This window comes from Eriocheir sinensis, chromosome 57, assembly GCF_024679095.1.
Source record: "Eriocheir sinensis breed Jianghai 21 chromosome 57, ASM2467909v1, whole genome shotgun sequence".
NCBI classification, from domain to species: Eukaryota; Metazoa; Arthropoda; class Malacostraca; order Decapoda; family Varunidae; genus Eriocheir; species Eriocheir sinensis.
In genome coordinates this window covers 8860366-8876008 of record NC_066565.1, presented here as the reverse complement: position 1 = coordinate 8876008, position 15643 = coordinate 8860366, and the positions used below count along the sequence as shown (strand labels likewise).

General features: G+C 43.2%; 1 protein-coding gene across 1 annotated transcript; it reads right to left on the bottom strand.

Moving 5' to 3' along the window:
- Positions 1-9217: 9217 nt before the first annotated feature.
- Positions 9218-14462, bottom strand: LOC126984824 (myb-related transcription factor, partner of profilin-like). The gene is made up of 3 exons (XM_050839020.1): positions 13679-14462; positions 12940-13056; positions 9218-11275 (listed from the first exon to the last, which is right to left on the bottom strand). Exons 1-3 carry the CDS (start codon positions 13962-13964, stop codon positions 10818-10820), a joined length of 861 nt encoding a protein of 286 aa, XP_050694977.1. The 5' UTR covers positions 13965-14462; the 3' UTR covers positions 9218-10817.
- Positions 14463-15643: the final 1181 nt, after the last annotated feature.

Sequence of the window (15643 nt, the reverse complement as noted above, 5' to 3'; positions counted from 1 at the left end):
TTGCTCTATATTATCCTCTACATCTCTAAACGGCCTTCATTCATTCTACTGTATTTTATTCTTCCTTCATCTAGGTTGCCACTAGTGAAAAGGAAGAAGGAAAATACTAATTCCCTATATGCGAATCTGGAAGGAATGTGGCGTACAAGATGTAGGGAGCAGTATAGGCGGCGTGCACGAGAGTTACTGTTCACCCTCGCAACGGGGCTGCTGTCAGGTTGGAGGTGGCTGGTAGTCTGGGAAACGACTTGTCGGGGAACTCGTTCGTGTTGCTGCCGCAGGTATATATGGAGAATCACTACGCGCCTCCAATATTGCTCCCACAGCAATAATAACCTTTCCAAGGTATCACATACTGTTGTGTTACCCTAGTTTTACCGGCGCATCGAGCATATACTGCGTCTTCAAGTGATGATAAGAAATAAGTAACATAATATTCCTGTCCCCTTCAACAAAATTAAAACACCTGGTAGTGGGGAGGGCTATGAAGACCAGGGGAATTGTGGGGTAAAAGCAGCTATTGCAATGATGCTGCCTACCTGAAATGAAGCGATTCTGTGCTCTACTTGCGGCGAAAATATATTTTTTTGCAAGTAAAGCTACCAATGACGGCCCAGTGGGCCAGCGCCATTTTGATGGCAACACTGCGCCTGTAATTCATAAAGGCTAAGTGCTTAGTTTTGGGCCCTTAGTGCGTAGTTTTGAGAACATTGACGGCCGTACCATAAGGCACCCTCCTCAACTATAGAAACTCTTCGGCCAATTTCTCATACCATAATCTTCGAGGGGCCCTCTCTGTAAGCGAAGGAACGGTATTGACGGGTTTTTGGAATCTGGCAAGGGGTCAAGATAGGTACATCTTCGTGAGCCCCTCCGCATATTTTATGTGTCAATTCTGCATTTCTCTCATTAATATAGTAATAAATGATACAGGAATTATAATAAAACGTATTTGATCTAATATGAATCTGCAAAAGTTTTTTTTAAATAAATGATTTAAAGTTTTGTTTAAGACTTTAGGGTTGTATCATGATTTTTAACCCTTGCCGTGTTGCCGTGTCAACACGCCTCCTTGGTCAACTCAAGGAGCTAGGTAGTCATTTCCTATAGCTCCGATGGGGCTCGAGCACTTTTCTAACGGCCCCTTGCTTGACGGGATGGTAGCGAGGGGCAGAGAAGTGATAATGCCGGGCACATGTGGACACGTACCCTGGCTGTGTGCGTGGAGAGAAGTGGAAACCAAGGGGTGCTGACGCCACTCCCCATCCCCAAGGCCTCCCGTCTCTTCTCACACATATATATATATATATATATATATATATATATATATATATATATATATATATATATATATATATATATATATATATATATCAAAAATCTGGGCGAGTTGGCAACACTTCCCGCCTGGCGCCTGACCGCGGGCCCCGCGGGGCGCGGGCGGGGCCTTGCTCCCCGCCCCCCTGCTCGCTCCTCCCGGAGTCTTCCAGAGGCCCATAGACCACGGGGGAAGCTTCCAGCACAACACTATTATCATATTTACGTATAAATGCTCATAAATCGCGTTTTTCAACTTGAAATATAACTAATTGCGAGTAGAGGAAGCCCATTTCTTTATAAAATGATGAGATATACACACTTTGAGAGGCATATGATAAGTGTGGGCGGTATGGCAACACCGACGCCCGGCCGGGGCATTGCCATACCTCCCTTCTCCTTCATTTTCCTACCTCCTCATCCATTCGATCATCCATCCATCTCTACATTTGTCCCTCCGTGGGACCATGGACCTTTGTCGGGTGACAACCCATGAGTTGGGCTGCAGATATGGCAAGACAGTCTTAACTTTCCCTCGTTCCTTCCTTCCGTCCTTGGTTCCTGTCTGCCTCGATATATGTGCCACGTTATTTTTAATTTGCTTTCTTCCTGCCTCAATCTCCTCCTTATCTTCTTTTTCTTCCCCTTAAGCGTGTTCTTAGATAACAAGACATCGAACAGAAGAGTTACCTTGACGTTAATGTGCAGCAAACGACGAAATAATTAAGTCCCTAGATTACGATTTAGTACAGTATGCCTTAAAAGGAAGAAAATGGAAAAAGAGGACGGGTTCTTTTGGAGCGGCAGCTCAAAGACTATAAGAGAAAGATGGGAAAGCTTCTATCTAAAAGCGATAATGTGAGGCAGATATAGACCAGCAGCGCCATCTGTTGAGCCGACGCCAAACCATATCAAGTACGTCGTCTGCAGGTGTAGGGTCTCCTCTTCATCTTCTTGTGACCTTATCGCTTTGTAGTTTATCATATGCGTAGATCTTATTTTTGACATTATGTATGAACAATATTTATTTTTTCATCATTCAGTATGTGTTATATGATTATTATATGCTATCTTTCATCAGTGGCGGGTGGTATAACCACAAAGACCATAGTTCATGAAGTGTACTTTTTACACACACACACACACACACACACACACACACACACACTCAGCTATTTACTTAACTAATTAGTGTATTTTGGACAAAGAAACAATGCTATAAAGGTGCAGTTCAGTTGTATTTGTCTAGAAAAGTATATACTGTTATGCCGGACGTGTTACTTGGGTTCCGTGTCGCCGTCAGGAGACTCCGTGGGAGGGAGATATGTAAACACTTTGCACAGCTTCTGTAGTTTAATATTCTTCTTTAGTAGTACACTTCACTCGGACTCTTCACTTACCACTAGCTTACTATGACTGGGACTGGCCCTCTCTCGCCCTCTTCTCCTATATATATCCAGAACAGTACAGTCTAGAATATTACAGTATATTTCAGATCATACAAGAACATGTAGCAAAAATATATGCGAGTTGGCAACACTTCCCGCCTGGCGCCTGGCCGCGCCCCGTGGGGCGCGGACGGCTCGCCTACCTCCCCGCCCCTTTTGCTCGTTTCTCCGGGAGCCTTCTAGAGGCCTATGGTCGCCGGGGGAAGCTTCCAGCACAACAATACAACAAATATATGCTGGCATGTAGATATATGGCACGCATTGTGCACTATAGAAAATGCATGAACACAGACACACAAGCAAAAGAAAATATGAGAAAGAAATATTGGTCTCATAATTATACACAAAGTAAAGGAAGATAATAGGGCAGTAATGCAATGGAGTAATCTCAAGAATATAGGAATAAGAATAATAAAGAAAATTACACATATAACAAATAGACAAGTACAGTCACTTATAAAAGTTACATACTACCAGGCCATGTAAATTGAACTTATAGATTATCTGAAGTACACAGTGCAGCAGGAGGTGGTCACTGGCCTCCTCCACGGTCCTGCACCAGGGCAGTGACTCCTTGGGCAGTGAGGGTCGGGGCCAGGCGCAGGCGGTGGAGGTGAGCGCTGAGTCGTGTGTGGCCCAGGCGGAGGCGTGTCAGGTACTCCACGTGTCAAAGGTAAACACTTGCTCTTGCTGTACAGGTGACCCGTTGGAGAGTCAGGCCTTCGCATCGGCACAACCTGTAAGAATAAAAACAAAACAAGCAGTATCCATTACACATCTTCCAATTCCCTATTTCTTGCACACCACATCTTTTCCAGAAAACTCTTCGGTAAAGATTCGTATTAGGTCCGTCAGTATCTCATAATCTACTGTTATGCCGGACGTATTACTTGGGTTCCGTGCAGTGGCGTCACCAGGGAAAAAAATTTGGGGGGGCTTTAGCCCCTAGGTAATGATGGGCGTCGGGCGAGCGCAGCGAGCCCAACCAGCATAGGCTACACACACCAATTACTGACACACACACACACACACACACACACACACACACACACACACAGTACAGACATACAGGCATAGGCTACACACACACACACACACACACACACACACACATAGTACAGACATACAGACATAGGCTACACGCACCTTACTGACACACACACACACACACACACACACACACACACACACACACACATAGTACAGACATACAGACATAGGCTACACGCACCTTACTGACACACACACACACACACACACACACACACACACAGTACAGACATACAGACATAGGCTACACGCACCTTACTGACACACACACACACACACACACACACACACACACACACACACACACAGTACAGACATACAGACATAGGCTACACGCACCTTACTGACACACCCTCCTCCCTCGAATGACATTTGTCCCACGAGAACACAATGAAACTTTCATTGTGTTCTCGTGGGACAAATAATAAGGTTCTTTAAGTGAATAATACACCATGACATAGGGTGGAAATATATCAATAACGATTTAACAAACTCTTTAAGTTTCAATTCACTAGATACACTCACCAGTGACCAGCGAAGCAAAACAAAGGCACTAGCGGAAGGACTAGTCTGTCAATACTGTCTGCCACTGTGGCGGCGTGGCCTGTGTGGGACCGTGGGACGTGTATTGTACTTGTACGCGTCAGCTGGACATCACCTGATCCTCTCTCTCTCTCTCTCTCTCTCATTTTATGCGACTTTTATGTAGTCACTGTAGATTTTTCAAGATTTTAATTTTAACTTTTTTCAAGCTTTCAAGAATAGGGTAAATATTTCAAGATCTTGAAAATTTTTTCTAGCGATGGTAGCACTGGTGACTGGGTTCCGAATTTCTTTGGGGGCCAAAACATACTCTCAGAGCGTTTGGGGGCCATGGCCCCGTGGCACTGGCCCCCTGGATCCGCCCTGCCTACAGAATACTGAAAACTTATTCGCTTAACCTAGGATCGAGCTGACAGGGGCATGTAATTGCAAGCCTGCTTGTTTTTTAGCCATATTACAGACAGCGGCAGTTTTTCTCTTGTAGGCCTATTACCTAACGTTAGAAACAAAAAGTTAAATACGTCTTTTACCTTAAAGTTCGAGATGACTGTCCATCTATCCGGGAGACTATCCCCTTCCTGTGATAAACACGTCAACACTGAAGCGAAGCATGGACTCGACTGACGACTGCATGCCATAAAAGAAAACGAGTCTTACTAATAAAAAATGAGAGGTAACTATTTTGTTTATTTAATGCTCTGATGCAGGGATGGTTCAGCAGAGGTACCGATGATTCTATAGAATAATGAATAAAATAGAATATCTGTATAATAGAGCATACAAATATGGAGATCTGTCAGGAAACATATTTCAATATCTAAGTGAAACCAATTTTTTTTAAACCCGAAAATAAGGTTATGCTTTGACATGTAAAGTGGCCCAAGTGGGCTAAAACTAGAGAAATATTAATTTTTGAGGGTAGAAGTATTTTTGGGGGGGCTGAGTCCTTGGTTTGGGGGGGCTTAGCCCCCATAGCCCCCCCCTGGTGACGCCACTGGTTCCGTGTCGCCGTCACAAGACTCCGTGGGAGGGAGATTATACATAAACACTTTGCACAACTTCTGTAGTTTAATATTCTTCCTTAGTAGTACACTTCACTCTGACTCTTCACTGACCACTAGCTTACTATGACTGGGACTGGGACTCTCTCGCCCTCTTCTCCTATATATATCCAGAACAGGGCCTGGATTCACTAACGAGTTACGACGTTCGTAAGTCACAAAAAATGTCTTAAGGCAACCTTCGGCTGCTTTGGGCTATTCACTAAACAGTTACGACACTCTTCCGGCACCGTAACTTTACGGCAGCTCCAGGCATGGCGTAAGGTATCATAACCCGGACCTAGGGCCTCCACAATACAATACGGACCATGACAGAGGAAGAAGAAGAAGACCCGCGACCATAACAACAGCGAAACTAGCCCCATAAAACACTCACGAAGAAGAAACCTGAAGAAGAAACACCCTCCGCACCACTTCCATGGGCCAGTAGGAGTACCGCACCAACTCCTCCCCACAGCCGTGTGAGAGGAAAATATCGTTTTGGACGTGGTCCGTCACACGACTCAGCGATCACCTCCACCGCCTGCGCCTGCCCCTGACCCCTGGCAGGACCGTCGAGGAGACCAGTGAGCACCTTCTGCTGCATTGCCCACGCTTCCACTCTCACCGAGTGCTGCCACGATACCACCTCGGCGCTCCCTGGACGTGCCCACTTTCGACCTGCCCACGGTGCTGCTGGTGGCAGCAGGCGTCCACCCCTCACGGCAGGAAGCAGCAGCCATCCGCCTCACCTACGCCTCCTTCAGGAGGACGGGGCAGCAGATACGCCTATGAAGCCCTCACAGGACGACACAAGGGCTCATATGAGCGAGTAGATCGCCGCGGCCCAAAACAACATGAACAAGAATCTGAAGAAGAAGTACTGAGAAGAAAGAAAAAGAAGCCAGAAGACCCCAGCTTATTGAAGGTGAAGAAATGGAATTACAAGCAGTATTAGCACACGACCGGGCTCTCAGGAGAGAAAGGGTCTTCAGAGACCCTTTGAACCCCCTGGAAGTGGAAGATGAACATCTCTTGAGATATTATAGATTCCCTCGTAGGGAAATACTCTGGCTCTGTGATGAACTGGAACCAGACATTGGTCGTGTGACAAGAAGATCTCATGCCGTCCCTACTCACACGCAAGTGTTGACAGCACTGAGATTCTACGCTAGTGGAAGCTTTCAGAGTGTTGTGGGAGATGCCTCTGGACTCAGCCAATCAAGTGTCTCACGAATAATAGGGAAAGTAACAGATGCCTTATTCAGCAGAGCAAGACGGGAGATAAAAATGCCAAGAAGTGCAGCAGACATAGCTGCAACAAAGCATAAGTTTTACCAATTGAGTAATTTCCCTAATGTGATTGGTGCAATTGATTGTACCCACATTGCCATCAAAGCCCCACAGATTAACGAGGATGTATATGTCAATCGTAAACAATATCACTCACTGAACATCCAGGTGATTGCCAACTCTGATCAAGTAATCACAAGCTATTCAGCAAAATACCCTGGAAGCAGTCATGACTCTTACATATGGAGGAATAGTTGTGTTCGCCGGAGCTTCAACAGAGGGGAGTTTGGACACTCATACCTGCTTGGTGAGTATTTTGTTACTTTGTAATTATATATCCCTGACATTGTTTTGCAGACCTGAGTGATCCATTTCCGAGACTGTAATTATATATCCCTGACATTGCTTAGCTGACCTGAGTGATCCATTTCAGACACTCAATTTCTGGGTAAATTATAATACTTTTTCATGTGGAGATTGTTGTAATCACCAGGAAATGGCTACGATAACCATTTAGTTAAATTGTTGATAGTTTCGCACTTTAGCAGTGATAGGTTACTACCCTTTGCAACAAAGGATTACTATCCTCAGGAGCAATATATTACTATTTTAGGAGGTAGGTTACCATTCTTTTGGTCAGTGGTTCTTAACCTTATTACTACCATGCCCCCTCTAGGAATTGGTTCTTCCCTCCACACCCCCCTTGCATCTGTGAATAAAGCTTCCTCCCAGATTTTAAAGAAAATAGTAAGCCCTATGTATGTAGTGTAGCAACTTGCCTGATGGGCGAACCTCCCATAACTCAATCTGCGAGGGGGGTACCTATTTGACCAACTGGTTAAGGAGTGGCTCTCTCATCTTGCTGGTTGCAGGTTCGATCCCCAGCGCGGCTAAACCTTTCCTTGTCTGGATTAATTTCTTGTGTGTTTCGTCACACACAGAGGTCGAGTATGAATATATTACCTGAAGAGTAAATTCTGGGATTTCAATTACACTATAGGAAATTAAAGTTAAGGCGATACTTTTGCATTTTCTCGTAAACTTCTCAATATTTGCCCACACTCTTGTCAAGAGAATAACACATTTAATTAGAGAAATTCCAAGTTTTACCTAGGGATCGTGCCCCCTTTGCAAATTACGGACACCCCCTTAGGGGGCCATGCCCTATCGGTTAAGAACCACTGCTTTAGGTTAATGTGTGTTTATGTTAGTTTATAGATAGGTTGTAGGGTCAAGACAGCTGAACAATCTGTCATAGTGTTTGTTATGATACTTTCTGCAATAAATTCACCCTCACACCGTTATAGCTCTTTTCTGGTGAAAGTCATATCCACGTGAAAGAGAATCATACCTTACCTAGAAATAAATAGTATGTGTCTAAAATCGACAGCTTAGATATGCTAATCAATGCTTCAGACCTTGAAACTTGCATCACATTTAGGTTGGATATTTGGGTAATTGTATAGTCACTGAAAGCCTCATTTCTTTGTCTGACAATAATATATAATTTACGAAAGTTAGTAAGGCACCATATAATATTTTGCTTGGCGTGTTTTACTGTGGTGTCATGCGTACTGTGTCTCGGTGTAATATACAATACACTACCAGGGTAATGTTTTCTTGCAGATGATCACTGTGTTTTTGTTAAGTGCTGCTGGCCAACTATGTAATTAGATGTGATCAATAATTTCAAACTAAGCATTATGCCTACCAAATTTAACCTACATAGGGATTGCTGGTAAATTAGTAACTAAACAGTGCCCTGTAAGGTTTGATTCATCACTCATTCTGAAAGCCATTAGTACTGTCATAGTGGCCACCACTGATTTATAATAAAAAAATGCCAAAAGACTGATTTTGATAATTAGCAACTTGTCACTAAATATTTTTCATTGTTTGCCACTTCTATTGCTTGTAAAATAGGAAAAAAATATCAGCCAACAACTAATGTGTTCACTGTGGTGCAGATATTGTCAGGCTAAGGATACTAGGTATCACCCAGACATATGGCGTTGTGAGCGAGTGGGAGAAGAGATGAGAAGGGGGAGGGTTGGCTCAGTTTTGCATTGAGGTGGGAGAAAACTATCAAAAGTGCTAGTTCACACTATATACATAACATTCACTCTATAAAAAGAGGCAACAAAACTTGCTGCCAGCTTTTAACACCTTTCATACAATCATCTTGAATAGACCTTTGACACTAGATATTGATGCTGACCTTTGTTGGGTTTATATTTAATTATTTGTGTAATTCCTATGGTTTGTTCTGTGAGTTCAATGTTAGGTTATGGTTAAGTTAGGTACTCCAGTGTTTGGTATAAGGATGGTATATTATATTAGTTCATAATAACTCGTGCACTGATTTTCTTCACACCAAACCTTTTAATTTGCCTCTGCTTGAAATGTACCCACATCTAAAGATTGCTCTCTCTCTTATATTTTTAGGTGACAGTGGATATCCCTTGGAACCCTTCTTGATGACGCCCATAGAAAATCCTGCCAACCCTGCGGAGCAATTTTAACAGAAGCCATATGAGGACACGTGTTGTTGTAGAACAGACATTTGGAACTCTCAAAACACGCTTCCGATGTCTTCATAGATCAGGAGGGGCACTCCAGTATGATCCTGCCCGCTGTGGAAAAATTGCAGTAGCTTGTATGCTCCTGCATAACTTATGTGTGAGGAGAGGTATACCCATGCAAGATGCTGTTGAATATCACGAGGAAGCTCATCCACCTGATATTGGTAATGTAAATGTTGGGCATGGGAGGGTTGAGAGGCAAGAACTCATCCAACAAGCATTTGTACTGTAATGCTGAATTGCCATATAATACATTAATAAGTTCAAGTACTACACAGTCTCAAGGTACTTTGCTAGATTAAGGTAAATATACTGTTTTCAGGTTGAGTCAAATATCTTTATATATTTTTTTATATATTATGTCAGTGTAAAAATACATTTCCTTACTCTTGTACTTATACTGCACCATTGAGACTAGAAAATAAGAGATCTTTTTGTAATAAATTTGCTATATATAAAAATTCTTAAAAAAAAAATATTGTCTAAATTAACCGGAGTAATAAGATATTAAAATAAACACACTTTGACTCCATTGACAAGAATATTTTTTACATAAACACATGGACTACAATATTGGCAATATAAAAGGTTATTTTTTACATAAAAAAGTGACTCCATTGATAAGAAATAAATAACTTATTTTAAACAAATACACAAGAACTTCATAAATAAATAAATGCATTTTTTTTACATAAACAGGTACTTGACTATTGTAACCTTATTTAATAGTTAACTGAAACTGGCTTCATAACTCCTAGCTGAGTACATAACTACGTTGCTGATTGGCTGTCGGATATCTCTGATGCCCAACACACTCGAATCAGCTTCATACTTACAGTGAGGGGGGGAAAAAAAAAAAAAACGGTTGGGAATGAAAGATTTTAGACACTTATATGGTGGCTACATGACATAACTGCATTGGTTACCTGTCAGCAGCAGCCTCATGGCCGGGCACCAGTCGACTCTGTTTTCTAATAGTGATTAGTGATCTGGCACAGTTGTGGTGCAAGATGTGGCAGTTCACTGATAATTATTAAAAGACATAACCGACTGGTGCCCAGCCATGAGACTGCTGCTGACACATAACTAATGCAGTTATGTTACGTAGTCATCACATAAGTCTGTCTGAAATCTTTCTCCCTCAAGATCAGTCTTTCATGATGCAAGTAAGTGGTGTCTTGTGCAAGCAATCACATACCTTTATAGAGTGGCATATACTTATCATAATTACTTTATTTTTACCCAAACAAGTTTTGCAAACCACTATATAATTGTAAAATCACAGATTCATCCTAAAATGTTGAAATAAATCTACCTATCTTGTGTAAGAGAAGCCAAGTAAATGATTATGAATATTTCTTGAATCTATGAAATTTTGTTGTGTTGGGTGACAAAGACAGCAGACACCACATCAGCCAAGACCAAATCAGCAGCGTTCTTACTGAGCTAGGAACTGTGGATTAAGGCACTGTTAAAGGGAATACAACCTAATTAAATTGTTCTCCTTACAACCAAAACAAAGACCTTTACCATAAGAAAATTATTTACATTGAATTCCGTGCCCTGTAGAACTCAACAAAGTCCTGAAAACTTTGAGCCATGGAATTCATTGAAACTGATATTTTTTCAAGTGAATTAGCACACTTTTCAACACCAACCTTTATTTCTCCTTGAACTTGCAGCATTTCTGGTGCCAAAGGGTCTGTCTTTCTTTTGGGAAACCTCCCATGTGGATCCACCCTGGGCCTGGTAGTGGAAGGGCCTGGGCTGCTAGGTGCTGCAGCACCGGTCAGTCTTTCCAAAGTGAGCCTAGAACTGGAAGGCTCTGGGTGGCTTGGTGCTGTAGCATCTGTTTGCGTTCCTGAAGTAGGCTCAAAAGTGGAAGGGTCTGGGCTGCTGGGTGCTGTAATACCCAGCAGCCTTTCTGGGGACATTTGAGGCAGGAAGTAATCATGCTCCATGATTACATAATCCTCTTGAACTTCAGAAAACATTGAGCCTCCTGTGAAAGAAAATTAATTTACTTAGTCTTCATTAGCAGGAGTCACACTTGCTGCTTGTTAGTAGGCTACATCCACCACCCACACAGTTTACCTCCTTTAATTCTCAATGGCATGATTTCTTCTACTGATATCATGTGCAGAATATTATCCAAAGACTGTATATAATGAAAATGTAGAGTAATAGTATTTTTTTGCTGTGATGTACTTCATATTACTCAACAAATTTAAATTTAGAAAAATCTGCAACAAATGATTTTACAACAAGGAATATCACTCATAGACACTCGCATCTCAGCAACTGGGTAAAGGCTATTTCAACGCAACCTAACTTAACCCTACCCAAACCCATTAACCCCTTCTTTACTGGATGTGTGTCTTGTGACACATATCTGTCACAGCTTGATGCAGCCACGAGGCAACGGGTGCACCCCCTGTGACACACCCATGTCAAGAGTAAAGCCCCATTCACACTGTGCTGACTAAGCCACGACTACCTACGACTCTAGGGTACACGAGGTCTTGGGTGTCGATGTGAAAGGGTCGGGCACGTCTTGAAAGAGGTCTTAAGATTGTTGCCGAATGCTGAGCGGACGTCAGGAGGGGAGTGAGGGGTCGTGAGGGTTAGGGCGACATGTTGGCAACTAGTTGGCCGAATGTCTCAGACAGTCGGCAAGACACCAAGATGCCAATAAAACCTCCCTCCCCTTCTTTAAGCGTGGGATCCTACTTGTCAAATGGAAAAGTCGCTGGGTTGTCATGGCAGAGTCGGTACAGTATGAATGGGGCTTAAGAATATGTTGGTTTTGAGGGCTCACAAGGACTCGGTTTTGGGGTTATTTAACAGCGTGAGGTGGCACCCAGTGCCTTGTGCCAGCATCAAGCTGTAACACGCATGTTTCATAAACACATCTGTTACAAAAGGGTTAATAGAAGTTGGGGACATATAATAAGAGCTATGCATTGAGGTGGCACTAATCTTCATCACTTTAGCCCGTAAGCTTGTAGTTTGAAAGCACCCATTACCCTGGGACGGGGGCCATGGGGCCACGTTGCCATGCAAGTCACCATATTTTACCTTAAACAGGTTCTCCCCCAGGTACCTATTTATCAACCAACACAAAAGAAAGAATGAACACCTGTGTGGGTTGTGTGATGACTATCCTGGATTGAACCTGGGCATGCAGACTCATAGCAACAAATGTTAATCACTAAAAACTGTAACTCAGAAATCCAAAGAAAAAAAGACGCAACACTATTAAGGCGATCTTCAGAAGCTCAGAACATCAGCACTCATGTACCTACCATTGTCAAGAATTCATAAGGAGCTTACAGTCACTACTGCTTCTTTCTTTTCTAGTCTTTCAGTACTTATACAAAGGCTTAACCTAAGGTTGTTCTAGTTACTCTATAAAATGGCATTGAAGCAATTACCCAAGGACAGTGATTCCCAACCTTTTCTTTCAGGTGACCCCCCACTCATGCACCTCTAGACATGACTGCAACCCCACTAGTTTAGTCGTATATGTGTTATTATGATGTAATAACACCATGTCTGATAATTTGAGGTTTTGGATACCCCAAGAAAAATGCTTAGTGACCCCACTTGGGGTCGCAACCCCAAGGTTTGGAAAGGGGGCCCTCGGACCTAAAATTAAAATAGTACCTGGAACTTCTTCAGAGTCAGGGACATCAGCATGTCCAGCAATGGCAACCTCGCTGATTAATGCAGCCATTGCTTCCTCAGCAGCGCTCAATTTGGTGTCTGCGGTTGGTCCTCCTCCTGAAGAAATAAAAAATAATTAATATTTTTTGTGAGAGAGAGAGAGAGAGAGAGAGAGAGAGAGAGAGAGAGAGAGAGAGAGAGAGAGAGAGAGAGAGAGAGGAGGGGGGGGTAGGTTAATGTTCTAAATAACTGCTTAAGTTAGTGGCATAACACCTTGCAGGTGATGGAATATATAGGGTTAACTTTATAAGGTGCAGTAACATTGGTACCCATAATATACAACTGACTGAGGGAAGTCAAGGTGAATGATAAGAATTGCATGAAATATTACATGGGCTACCAACTGTCTTTTTTGCACGCACATATTTCTTAAAACTTAAGAGGCAATAAACTGAGAAGAAACTGTGAATACTGTATACTTTTGATTAATATACACAATGGAAGGTGATAAGTAAATAACTAAGCAACAATGTCACTAATTTTGCACCAATAAGTTACTATTTTAGCAGGTCAGAGCAGGGACGTGTGGCTCAGCAAGGACAACCCCAAGGAGGAACAAGTTAAGGTTGAGACTGACAAAAAGATATACATGTTCAAAAAGTTACCTAATGACACCTTCCTGTAGGTAAACGAGCAAGTTTTACTCGATAGATGATTGCCTGACAGGTGATGGGCTTACCTGTTCTCAGCATTTCCTGTCTTGCATCAGCAACCTTCTTCTTTACGAATGAGCGGAAATCACGAAACTTCTTCTTCACCTCGTCCTCAGTTCTTCTGGTGACGCCAACAGCGTTGACAGCCTCCAGCACAGCCAGCCACGCCATGTTCTTCCCCTCCCTCGTGACACGTGTTGAGTCCAGCTTACCCAGCAACATTGTTTTTCTGTCTGTCACCTCCCTAATAAGGACTAGAAGTTCTTCGTTGGAAAAGTTAGGGCGGCGTTTCTTGGCTGAAGGGGCTGCCATGGTGTCTTCTTCAGCGTGGCTCCTGCGGCTGCGGCGTGGATAGAGGACGCGACGTTGATGTAAATGCGTAGTTGTAGCCTTTGGAACGGCAACTCCTGATTGCTGATGATGTCCCAGTTATTTTCTTTTTTCTTGTTTTCCATTTCATATGAGATGTTCTTGATGTGTTCATACCTTATGATTTGTTATTGTTTTCTTCACTGGCCCACGTGTAACTGTTTACGTTCCTGTGATTGGCTACTGTCTCTAGATTACATATGTATCAAGCGTTCCTATTGGTTGAGGGAAAAATGTCAACAACAGAGGGACGGAACGGAACGGAACGGAACACCACACCACTGCCGTCTGTCGGCGGAAGTGTGAAACAGCGCTAAGGCAGAAAAATCTAAACATGGCGGACTTAAGATTTTTTTGGGAATAGCAAAATACGACATTCTTATCTCCGCCATATTGGATCCACTTAAGAACGTCGTATCTGCGAAGCGTTAGTGAATCCAGGCCCAGTACAGTCTAGAATGTTACAGTATATTTTAGATCATACAAGAACATGTAGCAAAAATATATGGTAGCTGGCAACACTTCCCGCCTGGCGCGGCGCCAGGCGGGAAGTGTTGCCAGCTACCATATATTTTTGCTACACTGGCTCGCCTTGCTCCCCGCCCCCTTGCTCGTTTCTCCGGGAGCCTTCTAGAGGCCTATGGTCGCCGGGGGAAGCTTCCAGTACAACACTACTTTGTGAAACATCACTATCTCTTCATATATCTTTTCTACAAACCTTCAACAGTCATGGAAACGCGTTGAAAATCCAATTCAAGGATTTTTTTTTACTCTTGAAAATAAGGGATAATGTTTACGAAAGCGCGTCGCCTCCTCTGCTGGCCGCGGCGACGCTGCAGCCGCCGCAGTCGCAAAATAGCTCGCAGAGGGCTTAGGGTCGGGGAGTATATTTAAACTACTCCAACCGAACTTTACAACCTACTAACGGGGGGGGGCTGCGCCCCCCTCGACCCCCCCTGGACCCCCCCTCATGTATATGTGACTTATTTCAGCGAGGAGGTATTTCTCGCAACACCCGCTGCAGCGTTGCCGCGGCCAGCAGAGGAGGCGACGCGCTTTCGTAAACATTATCCCATAATCTTCAAGAGTAAAAAAAAAGTCCTTGATTTGGATTTTCAAAGCGTTTCCATGACTGTTGAAGGTTTGTAGAAAAGATATATGAAGAGATACTGATGTTTCATAAGGTAGGTAATGAGATACTGGCACGGACCTAAAACGATTCTTAACCAACTCTTCATGGCTTCTATAATTCTATCATTTGCTTCATCACTCAGTCCCAGCAGCAGCAGCATCCATTCCCTCTCTGTCCTTGCAATCCTCCCATTCACATCCCAGCCCATCTCACTCAGTGCCACCCTCATCATCTCCGTCCTTTCTCTCCGGTACCTCCCACACACCAGTATCACATGCACGACAGTTTCATCCACACCCCTGTCACACATCTGACACACTTTGCTGCGGGACTCAGACCACCTGTAATTTCTTGCATTCACATTCCTTTTCCTTGTACGTGTAGTACATGTGTCAATATTCGTAAACTAGGATATTTTTGTCCAATCTAGGTATTTTTTAGCACGAGTCTAGGGAATTACTGATTTGCCTGCCGCTACACGCACGACTCG